General features: G+C 39.7%; 3 protein-coding genes across 7 annotated transcripts; 1 reads left to right on the forward strand and 2 right to left on the reverse strand.

Moving 5' to 3' along the window:
- Positions 1-9055: 9055 nt before the first annotated feature.
- On the reverse strand, positions 9056-16031 carry LOC105687205. Its single transcript, XM_012402659.3, has 2 exons — positions 15577-16031; positions 9056-12735 (listed from the first exon to the last, which is right to left on the reverse strand). Exons 1-2 carry the CDS (start codon positions 15682-15684, stop codon positions 12442-12444), a joined length of 402 nt encoding a protein of 133 aa, XP_012258082.1. The 5' UTR covers positions 15685-16031; the 3' UTR covers positions 9056-12441.
- A 1095-nt stretch (positions 16032-17126) lies between these two features.
- On the reverse strand, positions 17127-20152 carry LOC105686993 (glycosylated lysosomal membrane protein B-like). The gene is made up of 6 exons (XM_012402292.3): positions 19995-20152; positions 19337-19594; positions 19031-19228; positions 18678-18908; positions 18271-18578; positions 17127-18192 (listed from the first exon to the last, which is right to left on the reverse strand). Exons 1-6 carry the CDS (start codon positions 20079-20081, stop codon positions 18021-18023), a joined length of 1254 nt encoding a protein of 417 aa, XP_012257715.2. The 5' UTR covers positions 20082-20152; the 3' UTR covers positions 17127-18020.
- Positions 18116-26272, forward strand: LOC105686957. 5 transcript variants are annotated; one of them, XM_048648892.1, is made up of 5 exons: positions 18116-18253; positions 24471-24600; positions 25498-25691; positions 25783-25893; positions 26082-26272. In XM_048648892.1, the coding sequence occupies exons 2-5, from the start codon at positions 24505-24507 to the stop codon at positions 26221-26223; spliced, it is 543 nt and encodes a 180-aa protein (XP_048504849.1). In that variant the 5' UTR covers positions 18116-18253; positions 24471-24504; the 3' UTR covers positions 26224-26272. The 5 variants fall into 5 exon arrangements, with proteins under 5 accessions (XP_048504849.1, XP_048504848.1, XP_048504850.1 ...); XM_048648891.1 differs by lacking the exon at positions 18116-18253 and adding an exon at positions 23320-23627; XM_048648893.1 differs by lacking the exon at positions 18116-18253 and adding an exon at positions 23814-24293.
- Positions 26273-26694: the final 422 nt, after the last annotated feature.

Here is a 26694-nt window from a genome sequence, read left to right on the forward strand (position 1 = left end):
ACCACTCGCCTCATTTCACGATACATTCGATTTATGACTATCGTGGAATCTTGATTCAGTCTCATCCTACTGAATTCATTATTTACTCTTATTTTCAGAGATGAGACGCGTGGACTCGTTTCGGGTTAACCACATCTGTGTTCTTACGTTTTATTCGTACATAAGTATATTTGATATTTTGTCCGCAGGACAGATAATGAAGAAATAACAAATTTCACAAGAATACCCCGAGGTTATAGTATATAGAATATATGCAACAATTATCAGTACATATTACGGCTGAGTAAGTTAATCGTTTCTTGATTTATACGACACCATATTATCATTAGCGCGATCGTTATGCATCGTACAGTGAACGGATCGGGATCCGAAAATTGGTAAGAAAATTCCAAAAGTTCCATATTTTTTTCGAAAATTTGATGTCGTTTGGAGATAAACGTGCATAACATATCGACGCATATACATACCGCGACATATGTATATCTCGAAGAGAATAATAGGCGGCTCTCTGCGTTTACTTTGAATAACGATGCGTTATGATTATCAAAGTTCTCAATGCCATCTCTATATAATTATACAGCAGTGTCGAGTTATATTTAAACTCGTACGGATCACATCGAATCGATATAAGAAATTGCGCCGAATACCATCATAACGTATGTATACCACTCGACTCGTTTCTTTTTCAGCCCTGAATAAATAACCCTTTGAGCAGCAAGGAGATCCCTCGGTGAAATTTCATTCAATTTTCACGCATCGATAAATAACGAAGTGTCGACAAGAACTTTGTGCTTGACTTCAAGTTCGTAGACTTTGCGGTACGGTATTCTACGGCGCGACGTCGGTTCTGAGGCCAAGCTTCGTACACCTATGTATACATATGTATATAGGTGAAATGCGAAACACAGAATCGATGTATAAACACACCCCACCCTGTCTGTGTGCCTCTAAATTCACAAGAGTAAAGTGGCAGGGCGCAAGGGGAAACGGTGTAGGAGGTGGAAGGAAGTTAAACGAACCAGGACGATGGATGAAACTTGACAAACTTCGCACCTTGGAGCACGTAACATCTTTTTGCCAGAGCCACGTGCTTCACCGGCGCCCTCCTCGCTCTCGAAAAGTTCTCCTCCGCAACTTTGAATGATATACATGTATGTAACTATGCTTGCGATCGTCAAACTTTGGCCTACGATAATAATGGAAAAAACGAAACAAACCTCTCGATCCAAAGGTGGACACTTATAGTTTTGGCGGCAGACGTAGAGGCGTTTTGTCTAGCGCGCAGCTGTCGTTGCAAAAACTATTTTTATCGCACGTGAATCTTGTTCAACGTTCGACCACCCGTACGGATTGTAATTCCAGTTTTTGGATCATTGATTTCTACGGGAGACAGACGAAGATTTATTCGTAACTAATTTCGCAGGCTCATAGGTTGCCCACGTAGTCGAGTCGTGACGTCATGCACCGATATGCACATTCAATTAGGAGGCACATAAGTCAACGCCGTTTGTACGTACGTACAATATTATACTGTACACAGTAAACATTGTATCACATGTACACATGCCACCAACCTGACGTCAGAATTGTTCCCTCGAATCAACGAATTATGAGCGCAAACGGCAAGGGGACGAGTTTTACGATTTTTAATAAATGGTCGAATTGCGACCTTGACGCCGACCTCACCAGGTCATTTCACGGACCCGAATAATATGAAGGCCACGTGATGAATTCTCCCATCTCTGGAACACCTAACTGGATCCCACTTAAATGTTGCATATTTAGTTCCTCGAGAAAATCACAACTTCAAATACATGGATATTATACTGTATGCATATTCGGAACGCTGATTGAAGATACACCTGCAGTATTTCGCGCGGTTTATTCATTTATTTATTTATTTATTTTTTTTTTTGCGCGCGATGTACGGTAGGTGTGTATTTATTGAACTTTGGTTCATTCGTTCACTTTATGATCAACAAACGACGTCGCTGAAATTCGATAGGGGCTGAACTCATGTGAATTTGCATACTTACAATTTTCGATGGCGTGATTCTCTTGCCTCGGTTCTGGACTGCGCGTATTTTCCTCCGATCATTTGACACGAATAGAAGTTGCTGAACCCAACCCGGGAGGTGGGTAAATCGGACATTATGCATCGCGTTGTAACTGAATCGTTTGTTTATTTTCGTGGCTTATTCTCGTACCAATTATTTACCTTTGGCATCCAGCCACCTACGTCAAAATACCATTCCTCGTCTATTACTAACAATAAGTATAAGATCCGCAGCCCGCCGCTCTCTCGTGGGTCTCGCAACTGCTCTTATAATCCGATACTGTCACCGAACTAGTGCGAATATTCCTGCGACGCGATCGAATTCGCTAAAGCGTAGCAACCGGAGACATCGATAGCATCGATAGACAACCTGGTCAACGTGACACGAAAAAATTATCACCGAACTCACACCCATTTCACACCTTCCGGCTTACCATTTCTGGTCGCAAGACTCGTCTTACTTCTATTCCAGATTATTGCTGTACTATGTTGACACTCGAAATAGATAATCCCGTCTAAAATTAGGATAGCGATACATTCACGCTTGCGTGGGTTTTAACAAGCATTCGCGTGGACACTGACCAGATGCTAACATTGTACGACTCTCGAGGCTGTTAGTAGCAGTGTGAGGACCTGTCAAAGTGACGGAAACGCGGGTGGATGTGTGGATCGAAATTTCAAGATCAGCGATACCCAAAAAAAGACATTTGCGTGGGCTGGGGAATTTTCAACTTTTTTGTAAATCCGATAACCCGTGTAATTGAGTACCTAGCCACAATGACAATATTCATGACGAAAATGCGTATCGAGATGCGGATTAGTCTAGTCGCGTTATTTTGTCAGTTTGGCACCGAACACACCGGGCAAATTCAAAGTAAATCAGATTTTTGGCGTAGGAGTCGAGACGTTTCGTCACAGTAGGCGCCAAGCTTCGAAAATCGTAAGGTCTGCCATTAATGGTATCTATCATTTGGCAGATGAGAGTAATAAAGGATCACCGCGGAAGTATGTGTAGGATCGGAGGCGATTTTATTTTAATTTTCTCAGCACGCTGCCGAAGTGTGATGAGGCTGGTATTCGATGGCACGTTATTTTACCGTTACGATCACGAAAAATCGAGCGAAGAACGCATGTTCACCGATCAACAAAGCTCCAACGTATAATCGCAACCGCTCGATGATAGAGGTTTGTGCCAAATGGTCGCAAAAATTTCTTAATATCATTTCGCGTTCCGAAGGTTACTCAAGGTGCCATTACGCTTTATATTAATTGCCGCCGCTACATGGGCGAAGAATTTATGAGATGGCAATTGGCGACTTGTTCGCGGACCGTACAGGAATGAGCGATTGATTGAAAAGCTATGCATGTTAGATGAGAGCTCAGCTTGAGTTTGAGCCAGATTCACCCTGCCATGGATGGTATCACATTCCACCACAGCCTACAGACTATGCGGTTTCCTTCCAGCTTTCATTCCTCACCTATAAATAGAACGACCACGGTGATTGGAATGGAAAGTATATGCGTCTTATGGTTCCAACGATTCTCACATGACGTGCCGATACCGTCGTTATATCGTCGTATGTGTTCATTACTTGATCATAAAAAAAAAATTAAACCGTGAATGATAATATAATACGTCAATTGTAACGGCGGATTGGAAAAATCTTACCCAAAATTATAACCAAAGACGCGTCGAAGTAATCTTGTGTATCTTACATTACATGCAGACTAACTTCTGGCTCGCAAACGCATATTCGTATAAGCATTATTTAATGTAGTCTGATTTCAGTCGCCTGATTTGTGATCATGTTCATAGGAGACATCAAAGTTAAACTTCGGTAGGAATTCGAGAACGAAGATCGGCGATGGATGCAAAAAACTCAATAGCATGTTAAGAAATTTCAGTCAGAGACCAAAATTCGTTGACGAAATGATCTCCGGCATTTGTACGCGCGTTATTGGGTGGTATTACCATTTTCCACTGAATTTCTTACACGCGCTACCATTTCATCGATATAGACCCCAACGTACTGAAAATTGGGGCACACGAGTGCAGAACTATAAAATAATTGTTTAAAAATAAATTCGTCATGGATATGGGTACATAAGTATACTAAAAGGCTATACGCCGATAAATCTATTTCTTTCAAACAAATCCGCTCGACCGAATTCAAGCGTGAGATGAATAAAATGATATCTCATACGAGTCAAAAATGAACCAGTGGGTACGAGAAAGTTTGCTTAAAAAATGTTCATAAATTTACGATGATTTTGAATACCGATCCTAATTTTACGTTGGTCAGCACGTGACTGGGGAGCGTGTAATAAAAAAGAACACTTAACACGATTTCGTTGATATTTTCACAATCATTCAACCCAAATTAACGTACACTATGAATACGGTTCGAATCCGTACCGAGGTGCGTACGTACGTAGGTGATTACGTCCTTGCTATAGATGTACCTACACGAGAAGGCCAACTGCTAAACATATTCGAACATTTTAGCCAAGTTTAGCGAAAATATCAAACACGTTATATGAGAACGGTACACCCGACACGTACCGCGATTCGATAATCTTCTCGCTCCTAAACTAGAATGCTCGCCGTACGTAATTCTCAAATATTTGATGAATTTATTTTGTACCTGTAGAGCGTTGAAATTGCTCGCTGTTAACCTCAGACACTTGATGTCGGTGGAAGATATATTTTGTAAAATTGTTTCTACATGCAGATAATTTGCAATATAAGTAGCACACTCGATACCTATAATAATGCCATTATTCGAAAGATAAGATTAGCAGACGGAGAAATTTTCTTTGCATTGAAAAAAAAAATACTGAAATTTGTCAAGCGTAATTTCAGCGAGCTCGTGAGTCAAGTTCTATACGCAAAAATAGAAAAAATTTCTTGGCAGTGACAACTCAAGGAATTCTTATTTTAAAGCTACCCGAGACGGCGCTATGAATACCTCGACAACAAGTTACGTCGGCTTAAGGAGAAAAAAATGTAAAAGAAAAGTAAAATTTAAAAAAAATTAAAGAGTCCTGTCTCATATTATGACACTGCAAATATTGTACGCTTATAATTATAAACAAAGAGACTTCCGTCTGGTAAAAAATCAACGTCCGTCACTGTTGATATCCAGTCGATAACTATTGCTGATGTAATATCCGCATATGTAATTTATATCACTTGAAAATGTTTCGCGTCATCTTCGTCAACTCAATTTGTGGAGTCGATAGAATAAAATTTCATGCTTACAAAAAGTCACAGGTTTTTCAAGTGTAAGTTAGGTGCTCCGATTAAACACTGTACAATACTTCTGTGCAGCTTTTACCTTCGGAACTGTTTCAATAACGTACCCAATTCGTTGTTGAAGCATCTCATTAGTGCTTACGAGACTGCTAATTTTAGTACGCGCAAAATTTTATTCCATCCATTCTGATCAACTGAATTAATCGGAGGTATTCGCGTAATTCGTCGCGGCCCACACCAATATCCAGACCGTACTTATATCAGCTTTTCAATCAAGATCGAGCTTTTTAAATTTGCGGAGCTCAGCTGTGATGGAAATAGAAAAACGTCAATGAACGGTGAAATTTTCATTCTTTTTGCGGGATCTTCTTTTCATTTTGCGTGTGACATTATCCAGACTTTTCCATGGATGTAACACGTGCATTTGTAGATCTGATTGACAACGGTATAACCGGTGATAAGTCGATTTCAATTCTTCATGTATTCTGTAACGACGCACTAAATCTCATCGAGTTCCTTGACGAAAATAGGAAATCTTTTTCATGCAGCCGACAATGATCTGTGTAATTGTGTATAGGTATACTACAGACACATCGTACAGACTGCAAGTACTGCAGGGTATTCAACATTAAATAACTGCTTTTTCTCGGTGACATCTGCAGTTGAGCAAATCCCGTCATATTATGCGATTCAAACTACATGTACATATTTCGCTGTTTATTTGTTCGATAAGTCGCTGTTATGTTATTCGATATTGTTGAGTCTGCATTATCGTCAACCTTTCAGATGGAAAAGACACGTCGTAAATTGGATTGCTACTTAATTTTCATCACAGCACAAAAAGCTGTGGAAAGAGCGTCGATGGAATTGTAGTTGTTGCACACAGGTATCTCTGAAAAAGACAATTCACGCACGGTGTTTGAAACGAAAAAAATCTAAATCCGTACAGGATCCACATCTCCATACGGGAGATTACGTGGGTTAACACGAAATTCTCAGCATGTGCGATGGAAATGAGAAAATTGCATTCTCACTTTGCCTCTATTTATTTCATTGAAAAATGAAATGTGAAAACGAGATAAAACTGAATTTAATATTCGTATACGCACGCCGAGTGCACAAAAAAATTAACGCATGTGCCTAAAGTTGGCGTTCCATTTTTCGAATCCAATCATAGATATTATCTATGATCCAACGATGTTCTACGTTGAACTGACAATGAGTAGGATCTTCTTTCAGCACCCTTTTTCGGAAAAATAGCGCTTGAATGAAGAATTGAAAAATAGAGTCAAAATATGGTCGAACAACTTACTTGGCTGCAGGTTTACATGTTAGTTTCCCCAGTCCAGAACAGGAAAAGATGAAGGGAATGTGTCCTACTAAGTGAACCGGGCAGCAATCCAATCAGCGGTCGTAATAAGCAATAAAGATTTATGAGGTCTCTTATCGGCGTACAATAACTCTGTATGAGCACCATTGCGTATAAATTCAATTCCGAAGTGAGTCGACGAAGAAACTATCATGTGTCTTCATTGATTCAAGCCTATTTGTTTCAGCGAAGTTCTTGCCATTAGTTATCATGGAAGGCGCTCAATATTTTAGTAATACAATACAGTAGCCAGACCAAGTATGAATTGATTTTCGGATCTATAAAGCGACCGCCGCGTGTTGTTGTTCCCTATCATATTCCAGGTATATTGATGTACCATTAAACTTCATGCAGCAGGATGTGCCATTAGAAAGACCAACCAATTTTGTTGTCAAACATCGTCAGTGACAAATGATTTTTTTCTTGGCTTCGAAAAAACCATTAAAATATGTGCATTTAGACGGGTGTATAATCATGGAGTATCTGCGTCTAAAAGAATGTGCTTGTTGATGAGGTAAAAATTGTCCCTCGCGTTCACGCGTTATTAGAACGCCTCATTCAAGGTGAAGTACATCACGATGTGGATCGATTTTCCCGTTTTCACCATGATGCACGGCGTGATGTAACGTCCAAACACCGGACGAATTTTTTATGAAAGCTTACGCAACGAAATTTCTTAAATCGCAGTTGTGCATTTTGAATCCGCAATTTTCCCCTTTTTTTTCCACACGCTATTATATCTTTGCTTCTCTTATAAAAATACGTGCCCCCGCCCTGCATACCGTCTGTAACTATATTTAGCGTAGTGTATATTTCGCGTTAATAACTCCTCGGTGACACACGCTGCATACTCGCAGTGGAAATTTCCGCTCGCGAAATGCAATGGCGTAATACACAGTGGATGAATTTTCTACCTGCATGTGCAGGCTCGATCGCTTCCACACCTGTACGTACGTACGTACTACGTACAACGTAACGTTAATCAACGATTTTTATGACTGTTAAGGTAAATGGGAAAAGCGTAAGATTCGGACGATCGGTAATCATCCACGCTTGGAAGGTGTATCACCGTGGGACCACCTGCAATTGCCTTATCTGTTGTTGATCATGGGTCAATGTTAGTTGTCTTGCTTGGAAAGACCGATCTTATCAGGTAAAACGACGAAGGGGATGCTTTATGCGTTACAATAATTATAGCTTTTCAAGAAACTGTCGATAACTGACAATGTAAGTCAATTTATACTTGTTGGGGAAAGAATATTTACGTTTCCTCGTGCGCGCAAAGAAAAAGTAATCATTACTTCGTAATTCCTGTTTTTAAACCAATAACTGTACCGTGAATATCGGCGTGGATGTAATACACTGATTTTGATGACTCGAATGAGAAAACAAACAGTAAAATGAGAATATGTGGACACGCATCGAGTCATTACAATGGCTCCATGAGTGAATGACTAGACTTTTTTGACTATTTACCGTAGGTTATTCCGATAAAGAGATTCGAGGAATATGTACATGACATTTTATGAGTCATTAGACTATAATCTGTTAATTTCTGATTACTCAGATTGATAAGAGAATTATAATTCTAAATTAACTGCAGATATCGCATCACGTTGCCAAAGCCGTTTTTAATGTGGCGTCGTAATGTTACGATTTTTGTTCATGAAAATTTGCCATATAGTTTTCCCAACTGTACGAAATGGAGGGGCAAAATTTTTGTTAAATCTCGTCACGCATCATCGCAGAGATATTATGAACGTGCGATACCATAAGAAAAAACGTGGTTACTACTTTGGGCACTAGATATAAAATGCGAATGAGTAATTAGAGTTTACCGGTCGATTGACTAATTAGTAAGATATGCGAATGTACGCTTTATACATACCGATGTATATTGCGCAAAGAAATGTAAATAACGATATTTCTTATTTATCGTTGGTCAAACTCCGCATGTTCAAAATCAGGAAAAAAGCATCTCAAATCACCAAGTGTTCCACTTTCCTCTGAAATAATAATGACAAGGTGTAGCTACAAAACGTGTGGTAATAGGTATTTAATTACACTAGTATGATTGATGTACTAGGAAGAGAAAAAAAAAAAAAAAACCAACAAAGACAAAAAGAAGAAAAAAAAAATCAATCGTTTAACTGCGTCGTATCTCCATTCCCATGTATAGATTGGAAGGGATCGCTTCAAGTACGTACGTTCCTTTCTTTCACAATGTTATATACGTAGAAATTTCACGAGGTAAAGCCAAAATTACCAGGTACCTGTGTTGCGGGAAAAGAATGTGACGAGTGTTACTACACTGGGAGAGTGAATGTTTCTCATACAGGCTGATAGGTAAGCTAAAATCATCATTGGAGAATCATTTGTTGAAATTTTCTTTATTTACCGGACATAAAAATTGCGATACATAATATGATTAAACCAAAGTCTATTGTAAGCATTTGAAAATTTTGATATATTATTTATTTATCAATACATCTACAATCTTTATGTGAATTTCTTATCAAACGCTAACAAGTTATTTACTATACCAACATGTATACTTATATATATACGCATGGAATGTACTCTCGTAATCTCACTTTTCCGCCATCGCCTGACAATTCACCGGTTAATAATTGATCTTGATGTCAATATCAGTTATTCTTTAACTCAGAACCAAAAGAGATCAGTAAATTTATTGAGCAAAACTGCAGTGATCTGTATAAGTGTCAGTCGATATTGAGTGAGAAACACGAGTTCACCGATGACTAAAGCTATCATCATGTATAGGTAGTTTATGTGAAAAAATAAATAATCATCAAGTATAGAGGCCGTAAAAATTTGAAAATTTACTTCCTGATATGGTTCAGGATCTAGTATTTTCAAATTTCGACTAACGTTGTTCCTGGGCTTTTGGCAGTGATATAATAGTCAGTCACGGTCGAGGAAGAAACCCAATTTGACTAATGAATTAACAAAAAAGAATGACAATATTATGAGAACATTTGAAGGAAGAAATGGGCAATTATTTGATCTTTTTTTGAATTGGCAGTTTTTTAACGTGACTCATTGTGAAAATTTGAATCAAGTGTAAAGATGGATACGCTCGCAGACTTAGTAACCAACTGCACTGTGTGACGCGAAATGCTAAAAAAATGTTCCCCCCTCAACCATGTGTTATACAATCAGCTCAAAACGTCCCAAAGTGAAATTTAAAGATTAGGGAATCAAATTTGAAGAAAAAAGTAGACAGATATAACAGAAAAGTAAGTAACAGAAAGGTAACAACATTTTTGGACAATAAATAGATCATATCTCGACAAACCCTTAACTCTAGTAACACCGCATAATCAGTTCGATTCAACGGGTCGAATTCGTAGCGAATTTGATAAGGAACATTTTTCGAGATAGAAAAACGTTATCCGATAAATTCGGTAACAGATTCAACCCAGCACCACATCTTAACACTCCATCGGTAATTTTTAATAAGCAGTCTTACAGTAAGCGGTAATTATTGAAAAATATTCGATATTTATACCTGCGCGAATAATCTTTTTGATCAGTTAGAAATGACAACGCGCAGAATTTAATCGGCAATTTTCAAAATTTACCGCAAGATTTATTTTTATTAGGTACGTCATAACAGGTTCATATGTAACTGCTTATGCCAAAATATGGCAACGAGTTCGAAATGAGACAAAATTAATTTTTCGTGTTTGTTAAACTGCGCCTTGTTCGTCACAGATAAAATTTTCCGAACTTTCACAGAAACTGATTATCACAAATTTACGATTTAGACAACCAATGCATCTGGCTGTGCGCCGCCTCTTCTGACTGCACTGCAGTCAAAGCTTGGCTCGCATCTCGTAATTTTGGATTACCTTTTATATTATTATTTTTTTTCTTTCAAATCATTGCAAAATAATTATAGCTTAGCTTACGGTATCACAGAGTCACACGCGGTACCAATGAGAGCTGACAGTTCTTAGATTTTCGAACCAGATGTACGATCTGTACAGATGATAGATGAAATTTTCAATTGTTTCAGAAATTTGATATATACAAAGCTGGTGAAGAAAAATCAAAAATCTTTGAACTGCGCTTTAGAGGTACTGATTAATGTACTTATTTATAATACAAGCGTCCAACGATAAAGAAATATATTGTTTCTATACATAGATTGATTTTTTTTGTTGTTTTTTTCCCATTTCGAAACAAATAAGGGATCGGTTACTAAGTATTCACTACATAGATAAGCATACATCAAATTTTTTTTCTTGATATTTGTTGATTCCAAATAAAATAATTTGATTCGTAAATGTTATTCTTCCGGATTTTCTGTAAACTATTGAAAATTCACACCAGCTCCTATACTGGGATATACATATATGCATTTTAATTGTATGTATAGCATTTACATACACCGATTATTAAATGTATAGTAATAAATTCATATTTTTAAAGGTACATTAAACTCGAAATCTGAAATTCTCTCATAAATCTTAAATGTGTTAAAATAAGTCTTTTATTAGGCTTCCATTCGTTACAATCACTCCTAATATATCTACCTTTTCCTTTGTCCATAGCTTCTAATAGATAAACATAAAGATGCCTCATCTGTCCATGCACTGAATAGTTTATATGCTCTGCAAATGTTTGGCACTTGACTGCACAATGCTCTCGATTTTCAACTGTATTCTACCTTTCACTAAATTCGCCTTAATGTGCATTCACTGCGTCTCTGTATCCCCGCGAAAATCGTATCAACATTTTCATTATACATTCGGTAACCCTTTTGTCTTTGATTCTATGCAGGAAAAAAGACGCTACACCGATTTGTTACTTGTGGAAATTTTTCATCGATTATCGATTAATTTTGCTAATCAATTTTAGCGCCTTGCGGAGTTGTAAATTAATTTGCACAATTATCGGAATGGTATAGTCAACACTGACCTTGAACGTAGAGGCAAATGCTTCGAAGATATGCCGATTAGTCGATAAAAAGTTACGTCATAATAGATGATTTGAGAATACGCATCGCTGATAAAATAAGGAGGGCAATTTTAAAATCGAGGTGAAAAGCTGCAGTGAGAAAGAGAGGAGATAGAGAGAGAGAAAGAGAGGTGTGTGCAAGGAGACTTACCAGGGAGTCCCTCTATCTTGTCCAAACAAGTGCAGATTTTCAGACGACCGGCCAGCTGTCATACATATTTTGAAATAGCTAATCAATTATATTGGATATGAACTCTGAAATAATTATTCTGAAACCCCTTGGTTTCTTCGAACTGAAATCCATTCAAGCCATTGCAGACATAGGACTACACACCAAGGCTTCCGCATTAAAGATATTGCTCCTATCCTCTGATGGTGAAGACTGCAGCAGTACAGAAAGATGAATGACGTACTAATTCTGTCATTCGGTTTCTTCCTGTTTTACGTATCATCGCATCGAGTTTTATCCTTGCAGAGTTTCGTCGGTAGCACGAATCGCGCTGCGCCATATGCAGGGCGGAATAAAGCAAGCGTTGCGTCTGTGATTTTTTACTCCGATAGGATAACTCAGCGTTTGTCGATGAGATCGACGATCAACGCGATGATTTCTACTACTTCTGCTTACCAGGCAACTGGCGAGTCCGGGTCTGGATCCGGGCATGACCGAGCTAAAAGTTTTAGACTCGTCCCGGAACCGGAAGGGGCCGAAGTACGGCGAAACTCAATTGGTTTCGAACCGGTGGCAGGTGGCCGGCCCAAAACCGCTTGATTGTCTCACGACAGGTTACGCTGGTCCTCTGAGTTGTCGTCCGCCTTCTTCAGGGACCGTTTCAGCTTGTCTACGAGTCTATTGTGGAACTTATTTAACGAGTTTGAGCTTCCGGTCTTCGGTGGTGAACTACCGGTGCTCTTGCTTGGGCTTTGAAGGGAGCTTTGGGACGCCCTTGAGGAAGTCCTTGAAAATTGTCGGGATGTTAAAGGGATCGGGCGGTGAGCCGGTGAGGTCAGATAGTCGGAACCCGGAGAGGTTGAAAGTGATGGTCCCTCAGACTTGGAGCACTCTGAGACCTGTAACACAGAAAATAATTGAGGAATTACAAAAATGATAATCAGAAAACGTACCAATGCCGATGTCAAAGACTTTTTCTGTGCAATTGTGATACGATACGTGATTGGAGGTGCATGAATTTGGTCATTATAGCGTTAAGGCTTGGAGCATTCGAGGGTTTCGTTGTATAGTAGGACCTTTGAAGAGAAAGGCTCCAATAGTCTCTCGAGACAATGTCAATACCGTAAGCCTCTCCCTCAACGAACTTTGATAATTTGAGTCTCGAGAACAATTCTCATTCGCGGATTCAGTGGGGTTTGTTTCGAAAGGAACGACCATTTCATACGTAATGAAAACCCGGCAAGGTACACATATGCTTTCTATATGTTTGAGTGGACCCGAGACTACAGCCTTGCAATCCACCACTGACTCTCAGAAGCAAGGTCGCACTTAAACCGGAAGTTTGATTCCAATGGATTAATCGTCACACGGAAATGTCAGAACCCGGGTCATTTGCAACCTTTTTCAGATACGTTGAACATTATGTCATACACAAAGAAATCCATCGCCTTTGATCACGTAGTTAAGACCTTCTACGGAATATTTACTGCAGCTATTACGTTTCCTCACAATTATGTGATGAATAGCTCACAATGCAAGTACATTTTTTACGTATGTAGTATTCGTCAAATTCTTTATAAATACATGTATACATATTACCGTAAGGAATACAAAAACCTAAAATCGCTGAAAGCATGTGACGATGTTTCTACCTAAAAAAGTTAATCAAAAAACCACGTACTTCCCGCCTGGAGGAATAACGATAGAGGGACCACCACGGCTCCTTTGCACTTTGCAAAAGCACCGTCAGTGTGTGTTTTTTACATGAATATTGGGTGATTAGCAGCGCCTGTGGCAGAAATCGAATCAACCGGTAGAAAATTTGCATGTATACGAATGCACAGGAACACTAGCTTCCACATATTTCTGAGCACTGGTATACGTTTGATAAGTTTGATCCTGATAATCTATGTAACTTCAGGTAGCTAGCTAGCTATAGCCATACATTTCTCAGAGCCGATTGAGCACATTTCTCTTTGCTGCAGGCGCTGCAGCACATCACAGCTGCTGTGGTGGGCGCTGAAGCGTAGGCGCCATTCAGAATCGCGCCAAAGGAGAACACCGGGCGCCTGCAGTGTCTCAAGCAGTGGTTTCCAATTCATCGACAGTGATTCTCAATCTGACTACGAACATCTAACATAAGTCGAAGTGTGGTACGATGCGTGCGATGATTATCTCGGAAAAGAACCGGAACCGAGAAATGAATTGATTGTATCGCACGCCGAACGAAAGGTCATCAAATGCACCTATTCCACTACTTATTGTCAGAAGCTGAGGGTAAAAGTTGATGTGAACAAACTGATTACAAAATTGTTTGCAAGTTTCCGATGTGCAAGCACGTTGTATATTAGCAATGATCTTGCCATTTGTTCATTGTCTGCGATAGGGCTTTTACAGTACAGGAATTCCTAGCATCCGCCATGTGAATTTCGCGCGTTGTTCGCCGCGGGGGAAGTCCGGACTGTTATCTACAGGCGTGGTTACGCGACACAATTCTTCGAAATAGACATTTTAATTTCATCAGACATCATTCTGTATGTGTAGGTTCGTTTACAAATAGTTCAATAGTACGATGAGGGCATGATATGTATAGGTGCGTCTTACGTAAGGAGATTGGTCACTCAACCGATCTGTCATATAATGCCATTTCAAGGATGAAAACTTCAGATAACCGTTTAAAAAAATGTACATCGAATCATCAGGACTTGTGCAAGTCATACAAAGTAATGAATTGTTCATAATCAGACGTAGCGTTGGGCAGACAAGAGGTATTGGTTGATTGCAAGATGTTTTTTTTTTCATTCGCAAGAACTCATGAGATAGCGATTAATGTATTGACAAAACTTACAGGGTAAGAATATTCTGGATGACAATGATTAGACGATGTTTGATTGATTTTTGGTGCACTTACAAAGGTACTTGTTAGTACCATACTGTTTCCACGGTCATTCATAGGATGTGTTTCAGTGTGGAGTCGGCTGCATCTAGGATTAAATACTATCCTATTGGACAAGATTTAGTTGGTCAAGCTATTTACCGTAACCGAATAACGGCAAATTTATAATTTCGAATCTGAAGAGTACCGTCAAATTTTGATGTATTGCGACGGATCTTCGATGCCAAATAAAAAAGCAGAATTGATTCATGTTAAAATGAGAATCACTGGGCAAAGGAATGCCTGTTCCGCATCATACGTTTCAGTTTTTGTCGATTAAATCGATTGGTGGTACCTATTGCAATACATGCACTATTCAACTTCGTTTTGAAAGCGGAGTGAAAATTTTTGGTGATTTTTCTACAATTCCAGACAATTGCACGGAGCGCGGAATTCGCTTACAGATTCCAAGGGCGGATAAGGGGTCAAAAAAAATGTAACGAGACCGATGTCGTTTGGTGTCTACATGTTGGAGTGCCGCTGCAATGACATCCAACATTCGAGCTCATGAACGTACAAGTACCGCTACTTCCTGTCGCGGTTGGCCCAAAGGTTCTAGAAAATTCGTAGGCCGATGCGTCAGGCAATCGGTCGATCCTCCCGACTGGAGTGAAACTTTCTAATCGTTCACGAGGCTCACGGTTGACTTGCCGTTGAAGGAAGAGATCGACCTCGAACTGGATAAGATGAGGGAAAAAAGGCGCCGAATGCTCGTGTACGTGTATACAAATACTAGCACGTGTTACAAAATGGCGTGTCTGAATTGATGACAGAAGTAGTGAATATGTATCAAAAGTTTTCTTACCTTACGGCTTCTACAGGTCTGGGGGTTAGAACACTCCGATGAACGTCTACTCCTGTTGGTGTTGTAAATATTCCATTCATTTTTCACAACGGGCATCATAAAAGCCATTTCGAATTTGGTTGAATTTCTGCTTCTTCAATGAGTCAAAAAATTTCAAATGGTACGTTATACGTTACTGAACACTTTTGCTCGCGTCACTAACGTGTGTTCTTCCGTGCCTTCTCAAAAGCAAACTAGTTTACGGTTTTCAACAAATTTTGCTTGCAGGTCAACTTCGATGAAAAGAAAACACAAACTGTACGCCGTTTCCGGGTGTTTGCTATTTCCGTTTATATTCACGGTTGTTTTTTTTCTATTGAATCACACGTCAAAAATCCGCGGTCTTTCGGCTAGCGACTTGACTGCTATTTTGAACTGTCGATTTCGTTACGTTACCACACAACACGGCTGTCCGCTATGGAATGACGACGCCGGTGGCGTGCGCGAGGGACTGCACATTAGGAATATCCACCTTGTAGTGGGGATAACTCAGAGCCGATTGGTTTGCCGTAAGGCGGGACTGTGACGTCACGCGTTACCATTGATTTTCCAATGTTGATACACACGTCGGGCCTCGTACACGCGTACGATTGATTTTTCGTCTGATGCCGGAGAAGTCGTTAAAGTCCATTTAAAGGGTATGTTCTTGTAAATTTTAAAGAACCAGTTTCCTCTTATGATATCTCAGTCGTCATTCTTCACATTCATACGACCCAGTTATGAATGAGAATATAGGTGCATCGCGATTAAAAATTTCCTAGCCTTGCAATACTTCAATGAATTACATTGGCTAATTGATGCAGTAACAAATAACGCTCATTCTGCTGCAAATTGTGACTGTCTCGAAGATTCCACTTATTGTTAGCTTAAGATATTGATGAAAGAATTTTATTACCTCACTTACATCACAATCTCATGAGTAGAATCAAAAATGAAATCATTGATGCTTCTTTTCCATCGCCTCTGTAGAACAGTTTGATAGGATTACTACGACAAATCTTTATCTACAATTATCTCTCTATGATTAGTTGCCACACTGTGACGCAAGTCTTACGGCGATAGTATCTTCAAAGTCAGCAAATACCGTTGGAATAGATAAGTACGACGTACCTGCAGGTGTATTCTTGGCAATTGACAGCAGAGCAGAGTTCTGCTACACCGGATGCTGTAAAAGATGTAACAACAGTTTCTTACAGTCGGTCGCTTACCTTCAAAGTATGACTTGCCACCTTCGTTGCTACTAGTTATCAGTGGCAGATCGATGCGGTTCTTTTGTACGATATAATGACAACATCGTGATCCCAAGAAATAGATTACTATTTCAGAATAAATTCGTTTCCTATTTTATCAGGGTAAACTCGTTCCAGATGCGCTTCGTTGGTTAGTGTGTTTTTGGGCTCCTAGTTCGAATCTGAGATAAGAAATTGGCCTATTGAAAATGAATATTTATCGATTTATTCTATTTTTTTTTTTTCAATTCTTTTTTGTCATCGAATTACACTGCGCATAGGTGTTTTAAAAATAATTATATTGAAAATATAAGTGCTAGTACATTGTGGCAGAAAATCACTTTGTTTACAACAATTATTTGACGACAAAGGCACAGATCGTAAGGTATAATGTCAATTTTAAACTAAGAATAAAACAATACAGCCATCGTAAATAGGTATTGGAATTTCGAGAGTCAAAGATAATCAGTCAGTTATGTAATCTTGTTCACCGAATACTAACTAACGGAATTCGACTTTTTCAATTTTTAAAGCTATTCGATTAGCTTGTCCATCACAATGAAATCGATTTTCCAGAACATAATCAAATCTTATTGTTTTGCAATAAAAAACCACTACAAAAATATACCATTTGCATCCGCATTTCGGATCCATAGCAACTCTGGAATTTGACTACATGATGCTAATCTACAATACATGAGTATCGATTTGTCTCTAAAACTGTGGAAAAAAAACACTTCATTTACTGCAGAGTAATCTTACCAATTTTAGATAAATATGAATAGAGTGAACTTTAACGAAAGAAGGAGTATAATTTTAATCCCATACGCCCCAAAATCACCAGGGACTATTTTTGCGATTGGATACCAGGGCCACAAGATCAATTTTCAGTTACGCAGTTTTTTTTTTGTTTTCTTCATACCAAGGTGAAAGACAAATGTGAATGGTCACGAGTATATTCGAACAGTCATGTCGCATCCATAAATTGAAGAAATTGAAACAAATTCACAATGAATTAGAACTACCTTAAAAAAAATCACAGTAATGTTTCAAAATACGTATCCAAAGTTTGTTGAACACGTAATGTACCTGTAATATCTGAAATCTCGTTACTTAAGGATGACCAACAGGTAATGAAATTACATGAAAAATAATTACATACGAATAAAATAAAGCCTAACTGTTTAATGACAACGAATCTTTTTTCTTATGACGTCTGCGTGCGCACATGTACAATCCAGCAGCGACGACGATGATTGCCGGAAGACCCAATCCAATTGAAATGATCATTATTACCAGGAATGAAAACTGTTCGTCAGGAGCAGTTCCATAGCCCATCGTGAAAGTCCTGAGAAAGAGATTCACCGATTTCATACTTTCAACTTCTCCTGATTGTCATCAAAACAAAGGTAAACGGATTACTCACCAACTAGAATAATTTCCCTTTTTATAAAACCCGTCGCCCTTACTGCCAAGAGATATGTTGATTTTTTCGAGAAGTATTTTATCAACGGTGTATCCATAAAACGAGTACAACAATGAATTATTTGCACTCTGGACATGATTATCGACATGTACTAGAGCATAGTATTGCGCTTTCGTGGAACTCGTAACATCACGATCAGCAGCTGTATACGAAACAGGTCTCCATTGTAAATATCCTCCTTCCATTTGATTATTGCATGTATCGCAGTCACCAAGCACACTCCGAAGTGGCATTCTGATTTCCACCATCTAAGAGTAATCGAAAAATAACAGGTGGCATACTTATTGACCAACACACTTTCATCACTCATACTTTGATACAGGTACATGTTTGCTTGATAACTTTACCTCAAATATGCCAGGCGTATGTTCGTCATCCAGGGTTTGCTTTACATTAATATTCATACTGGAGTTGACACTGTGATCACCTATGATTAGTAATTCTACAGCAAATCGACTATTTTCAAATGATGAGTTGGTTTGGAAGTTTTCTATGATGACATCAATCTGCGTTGCATTTTCAGAATGTAGTATATGTGGCAATATATCCGAATGATCAAGTGTCCAGAATCTATTCAGCTATAAATGGAGAGAGATTAAATATTAGGGATTGAAGGAAAAGTCAATTTGGATCGGCTCTTGATGAATATTGGAAATACTCAAGATCAGTTTTGAACGATTTTGACTATCAATTGACTCACCAGAAATTTAATACTACCGCTCCTCGTTATATTCCCAGATTTATAATTTGTACCTTCCATACTGAGTTCATAGTACTTATCATTTTGGGCGTGAGATTTGAGATCCCATCTAAATCGTTTCGTATGCAGAACATTGATGTTCTCATGATTTACAGTATTGATGAGACCTGTGTCATCAAGGTCATTGAACTCATAGATCTGATCAAAGAAAAAACATATGAACGGATGAATACAGATGCTAATACATAAATTTCAAGGTGTCCACATCAAGACTTGGACAAATGTAAGGAATATAGATAACCAGACCTTGTCGACAACTAGTCCAAACGAATATTTTGCAGGCTCAGAGAACTTGACAGAACTCTCTTTGCCCCAAAGAAACATTTCCCAGTCGATTTGTAGCTGGGCTGTTGGTGAGGTTACAGCAAAGAGGACGGATGGTTTGCCAGTAAAGTCCCAGATGTAATGTAAGGTATCATTGGGGCCTTCACAAAATATATAAGCCGTGGTAAGATTCTTTTCTACGCATATGGAACCACAGCCCGGATTCAATGCAGTATGAATCTAAAAATTTAAATTCAATTGAGTTCAATACTGAGATCTCGAATCATTGAAAAGAATTCCTAGGTAACACTTAAATTTTTGTGATAAAGAAATATTTTTTGTTGAATTTCTGAGGACCAAGAGTGTAAGCTGGTTAATACAATGGATCTTCTGTTAGGTTAGGAGTGTTTTCACTAAACTATATACCCATTCAGACCTAAGAAAGCAGATGCACTGTTGCATAAATAAGGGGGTGTTACAGGGTGAACTCCCAAGTACGAGTTTTGCTTTGACTTATAATTTGCCCGTCATGCCTGAAGTACTTTCTTACTCAGCAGACTTTGATACTTTATTATATTGCAAGATAAAAGAACCAAATTTTAGCATGGACGTTAATAAAGTAATTACAGTTTTTACTCACCGTTCTATTTACACAGTGGGCCAATTTAATTCCAAGAATGATAAAAAGTACTCGAGTAAAATTATAATTGTTCATTTTCGTTGACATGGACGGTCATTGTACGTACAGACAGAACTGAGAAAATTGTTTACATCTGGACTATGAGCTGTCAGCTGACAGCTGCTGCTATACAGGGGAGCGAAGTCCTACGAAGTTGTACGGGAATTGCCGATGTTTAAAATCATTTATGGATTGTGCTCGTATTACGATTATGAGTCATAATTTGTTACGAAGACGGTGAGCTATTTTATTGTAGTATTCAAATGTCATTTATTACAATATTATCTCGTAGTAGCGCGATATCAGACCCAACAGACTCACAGGGCATTTGTTGTACCGGATACCACAATCCCCCGCGCTCTCGGCTTCAATTACTTCCAAAGGAAGATTCTCGTCGATTGATGTGGAGGGGCTGTAGAGTATTCGAATAATTTAAATCGAGGTGCAAAAGAAGGTGCACAATTATTTACGGACAATGATCTTTTTTGAATTGTTTGGTAGCTTACGTTAATAGCAGGTGAATAATGTCCCCCAGTAAACCATTATTTATGACTGGGCTTACGGCGGCTTCACATATGCTTCTCAGTAAGCAGGATCTACCTGGATAGCCAGCCCTAAAAGTGCCAAATTATTATCGTAAAACGGAAGGCTTCGATTCAGTCATTCATTATAACAGGATTTGGTACACGGTCACGAGGTGCATCGTTCCAGGGGTATAAAATAAAATTTTATTCATTATCCTTATAAGATTGCAGGTATGCGACGTAGAGGTGTAACGAAGGATGTATAATATCAGAAGTGGTTTTGCTAAGTTATATGATTACCGGAGGGTCTTTGTTCTGGGGAAAATTTATTTCATTACCCATCCAACTTGCTTTCGATAAGTCCGTAAGCTAAACTTCTGTTAAGACTTCTCTTGCTGAAAGTTTCTTCAAATTCCGTTCCGGGAAGACTGAGCCGGTTGGGTAGTAGATAATTTGCCTCAAAGTAAAATGAAAAAGTAACAGATTTGTCCGGGATGTCAACGGGAATACCAATTGCGAAGAATATCTAAAATTCCATTATTATTTTGATCGTCGAAATCAGAACAGAACCTTTGGTGTGACATAATGTCGCACAAGTTATACCATAGGACAGAATAATTCATCATGAAATTCTCTCGCAGCTATTCAGGAGACAAGGGTATATGGTATAAGGTTATACGTATATACAAATGGAAAAAGAAGAAATAAATAATTATTACGCCCATGCCGCTTCCCTCGGGAAACCCAAGAGACCGAATTTGTCTCGTGACGGCCGTGCTGATATCTTTGACCTTTGATCCGGCGATACAACATACCGATTGCCATGACAATGCAATCAACGTGTAACTGAAAATAACAATTAATTTCGTTGTACATCACGCAGAATTGGGAGAAACGATGAATCTAAAAAGAAACCACTCATTTTCGTTTGACAAATTACACATCACGCGTTATAGAGGTACTATATTATATTGAATATTTATACCGAGGTATGCCATACATCATCTTTGCCAGGCTCTTCATGATAAATCCAACGACAACAATATTCTTCAAGTAATTTTACACCCAATCGATATGAAGCAATTTTTCACATCTACAGATTATGAATTCATCTCCAAACTTCACAGATACAAGTTCGTGTATTTTGATTCCATGGGATTCGAAAGTGCTCAAATTAAATCGATTCAATCGAATTTTAGGAAATGTAACTATTTGCAATGAATTTAAAACTCGGAGTTCGTCGGTAATACTGGCGATACTCGGCAAATTGCAACCAAGACACTAGTGAAGTTACCCACCTGCGCATTGTTAAAACGTTTAGCAAGCATTGTGCGAGGGAAGACGTTAAATACTTAAGAAGTATGAGGCTGAGTGTTTTGCGTTTCGTTGTTGAATAAAAATCAAATCTCAGACACGATCGCATACGCGCGTATGTATGTACGTACGATGTATAATAAATGTATGACTGTAAGGTGGAATCGAAAACGTGCCCATGCAACAACAGCAGGTCCATATTGTCAAAGAGCGAAGTTTCCCTGCTGATTTTTATCCATGTAGGAAAAAGTGCGTGACTCTTTATGGTATAACGTATCGAATCAGGGGCAGGGGTGCGTCTACTGGGCGTATCATGGGGCGATCATGGTACCAGATGGTACTAGCATACTAGCAACGAATTTAGAACTTCCGAATTCGTTGGTACTGGTGTGATATCTTTTTACGCCACAGCAGAAGTCTGCAATGTTTTATCGCAGCAGCTGATTATCCGCCGTATCAGAAACCAGGCACGGTCTGTTACAGTGTATATTTTCTACTTCATCGATGTCTAATTTTTCGACGAACACAGATTTTTGTAATTTTACTGCCCATTTGATATGACTGCGGAAAAGCGAGTAAAGTGTAATCTGAAACACGTGACGAAATAACGCTACGCCGTCTCAAGTTATTTTTGCACAAAAAGAATCCTACTTGTACGTACAAATTTTTTGTGCACAAATACTGCAACATCGGGGAGCTGTACACACCTCATACATTAAATACACGCAGATACATAGAAAATGAAATAAACGCGTGAGTGTGGAAAATCCATTAAATGGTATGGTATCCATGCACATACCACGGAGCTTGTGTCAAGTGTCTAGAGCCTGGAACTATACCCGGAGTTTCGAGTTTTGTGCGTCTGCGTTCTACGCGAGCAGCATCCCTTGCGAGTCCCGGGGGGTTGGGCTCTTCGCTGGGGGTCGTACGACCGTGCGGGACCATCGGGAGCTTGAAGCTTCAGCTTAGTTCAGAGCGTATCCAGCAGATGCCGGCGCATCGATGTTTTCAGCAAACATAGAACCCCGCCCATGTAATTTAAATGTCATTGGCCCCGGGATTCGACAATTTCGTGAGGGGACATTTGCTCTTTAGATGCTGGATTTGGGGTTGAGAATCTGGATTTTCGACCGAGATGAATTTTTAGGATGTAGAAATAAGTCTGAAGGATGATGAAACTCGGATCGTTTGTCAACGTGGATTTAGCTTACTTTTTTTCCAGACTTTCCAACATCTCAGAGACACCGCGCGCGGTTTCGTTGTGAGCTTGCGTCGAATCTCATAGGCAGGCATTAAAATTCAACTTGTTATCCCTGTTATTTGTATTCATACATACCGATACGATGAAGAATATTAAAATTATCTCAACCTTATACGTTGCTCCAAATCGCCGCCAATCAAATTGAATTTTCAGTATTTCTCGGTCTTTAATATACCTACACCCACACCTGAATGTAGATGAGCTTATATATCGCTCACAAATATATCCTTTGGTGCTGCATGGAAGTGGGATCAGCGAAGAGAGAGACGAGGTATACGGATTTAGCGAGAATCGGTGAGAGAACCAGGAAATGGAAAGGAGCCAAGTTTGTTTTGTACTCGGTAATACCGACCGTATATAGCTGCATGAGTTATAACCGAATCCATGCAAACGAAGTAGAAGCAGCAGCAGCAGCGGCGCAGCAGCTGGCAATAATTAGTGCAAGTGAAGAGTATAAGGGTATCTTCTCATCAAATCTGCCGTCGATGAGCTTACGTTAGTTACATTTTGAAAATCTCCTTTTAATTACACCAAAAACAGCAAAAGCTCCAGCACAACAAAGGAGCACTTTTTCCGTAATCCCCGATATGCGTTGATTCTTTTGTCAAGTATGTGCAAGGGTGATCCCATAGCTGATATCACATCTCTCGATGGATAGTTCAAGACGAAGCTGCTATATTTCCGCATATATTCTGTTGATGTCGAGCAAATATTATTCATATGGCAACTTGAGTTTCGAATTATATTTCTTAATTTTTCTCGATCGTGAACATTATCATCGTCACTGTAACGCTCGATCCATACACAAACGGGGAAACATCGAACCGTCTCTTACTAATGATTGGAGGATCAGTTTGATAATGGATCTTTGAAAGCGTCATAATTCACCTGAATATTTGATGAACTAATCAGGAAACTCGTACACCCGTATCCTACATAGTAACAAGCGAACGGTGAAACCGCCACTTATCGCCTGCCAGTTAAGATCAAAGTGATCCAAGGTACGCGTTCTTGCGTTACTCATATTACACGTCTTCGTGACACGTGCTTTCGAGGAAAGACGTAACAGTTACAGTTTGTTTCATTTGGCTCCAGTAGCTCTTTACCTCTGAGTGATAGACGACGAAAAATATTGCCAGAGTTCAACGAACCGTCCTACGTGTATGTAAAAATTCTATTCGAAGTAGTGGCTGTTTCGTTGTGGAAAAATGAATATTTTCGATCTCTCCATCCCCACGTAAGCTCTCTGCAACAGACAGTGCGGTGTTTAACCGTTATTTTTACGTACCCCGTGCATCCACCGGAGAGGATCTAATTCTCGTAACGATCTACTTGCAGATATAGCGCCATTCTCTACCTCGGAGTTAACTGGATGGTCTACCACGTATTAGCGTTGGATAATCGAATAACGGATGTTGTACATCGACACGCCAGGGAGTTGACCTACCCGGAAGACAGCGAAATGGGGGTGATTAATATCTTGTGTAGTAAATATCCTCAATACGAGGAATGGCAATTGAAGGCCCGTTGACGCGCGCGCGATAATCTCGTCGAGCCGCACTGCAGGAGATCTTGTCAACTCGAACGTTACGGTGCTTTCTAGTTTTCACGAAATTTCATTGTTATTACGGTGAACCGTATAGGCGCAAAACGTGTTCGCACGGCGGTACGGTGTGTCAAAATGAGAATTGAAGTGTAGATCGGTTCGCCAGATTTACATAACCGCCTGCACGCGGTGTGCATTACGGTAGAAATTCGGCGAGTTGCAAATCTTATGGTCCGTTGAATCTTACTCGGTTTATAAAGTCGAGCCGTGTGTTTGGTTCTTCCCTTACCCGGCCGGAAGTAATCTTTCGCTGCCCCGGTCTGCAGCTTCGTCCCGGAGTTTGAGATTTAGAATTTTCATTCAAGAAATGCAGCTAGAATAGCCAGCAAGTGTATTCCATGATACGGTATCCGAACATGGGTAATCCGTCGTTTCTGCAACATCCGTCACCTAGACGGTTTGCTGTTCTCGTTAACGAGCAACAAGTGAGTATAGTGGCGCTGTTACGACGTCGGGATATTCTCCATGGAGTTCCCTGCGGGAAAACCAGCGGAAATGAAGGGTCGTAGTCGTTGCCCTGGCGTGAGGCCAACGTGATCTCGGAAGATAGCGCCTTGATTAAAGGCACGAAAATTGGTGTTTTTCAAAACGCAGACATCTCGTGACTTCCATCCCCCCCCCCCCCCCCCCCCCCCCTGGACTTGAACTCTATTACAAATATTTTTATGAAAGGACATACACGGAAACCGAGAGCAAACAATCCCCGGATGTGCATTACAATTGTCACTATTCAATGCAAAAACTACGATCAAATTTCAGCTTTTCTTCGCTCTGGCTCTCCCCCTCGAGGATCCAGTTTCAACAAAGTCGATTTCGGTAGCATTCTTCTTCGAGGCAAACTACGAACTACCAAATAACGATACCGGCGTTCACCCGGAAACGGGTGAGTCAAGAAGAAAACGATCCATCGACAGAAGAACGATCTACGAAATTCTTCAATCTAAATTTGAATCGTTAGTAAAAACTCACGAAGATTATCAATTCACTTTCCACAGTCCCGTTTTCTCCTTTGATTTTTCATTTCTCTTTTCGATACCCTTGCAGATTCGGTGTTAACGGGCGAGAGTGCCTCCTGCGGTCGATATGCGACACAACGAGGAACCCCATTCATCGAAACAACGGCGTCCTCGGTGATTTGATGCGAATTATATTAACGTAAGTAGCTCGATTCCGCGGCGGCGCCCGTCTTCTCAACTTCTCCGAACGAACCGCGATCTCTAGTCTTCCTCCGTGTTCTACACCGATAATACCAAAAGATCCCAACCTTTTTCCGGTTAGAATCGTTAGTTTCTCAGGAGTACACCGGCTTTATTGTAATTTATAGTAACGTCATTTAATTTCAGACCATCTTCGTCCGCTGACGAGGGTCTCGCCGTTGAATATTCCATGGCAGAAACGACAGGGCGTGGAGCTGGTGAATGTGGCGAGGCGTACCCTCTGTGTCCCTTCGGAATTTACGACTACATAACTACCGCGTATGAATGAATGTGTCTCGCGCATTGTGTAATTAAATAATAAACAACTCTCGCCTCTGTATAGACCGATCGTTTTATCAACGCTCACGTGAAACGCTCTCAATTTTGGCCTCCACAATTGTTATGGAAAATCAGCTTCAAGAGAATGATGACGAAGAGTGCGTCGCATCAAGTTTCAAATCCAATGCCCAGCTGCGAACCGTGACATCGGATACTACCGATTAAAACCACCAATGAGAAACAATGAGGGTTGGATGTAACAAGAAACAATGTAGTAACTGAATCGAATAATGGCTTTCACGGAGACCGAATCCTATCGGGATATGATGAGTCGCGAATACCGTAGCCTGTACAAACGACGTTCTACCGTGCATAAATGAAATGAACGCTCACCTTGTACAGCGATATTCGCATGCAATACTATAGTATATACCACACATGGGTACCTTCCGTCTATACATAATATAACACCGTGCCGCAC

The sequence above is a fragment of the Athalia rosae genome, chromosome 1 (assembly GCF_917208135.1).
Source record: "Athalia rosae chromosome 1, iyAthRosa1.1, whole genome shotgun sequence".
Classification (NCBI taxonomy): domain Eukaryota; kingdom Metazoa; phylum Arthropoda; class Insecta; order Hymenoptera; family Athaliidae; genus Athalia; species Athalia rosae.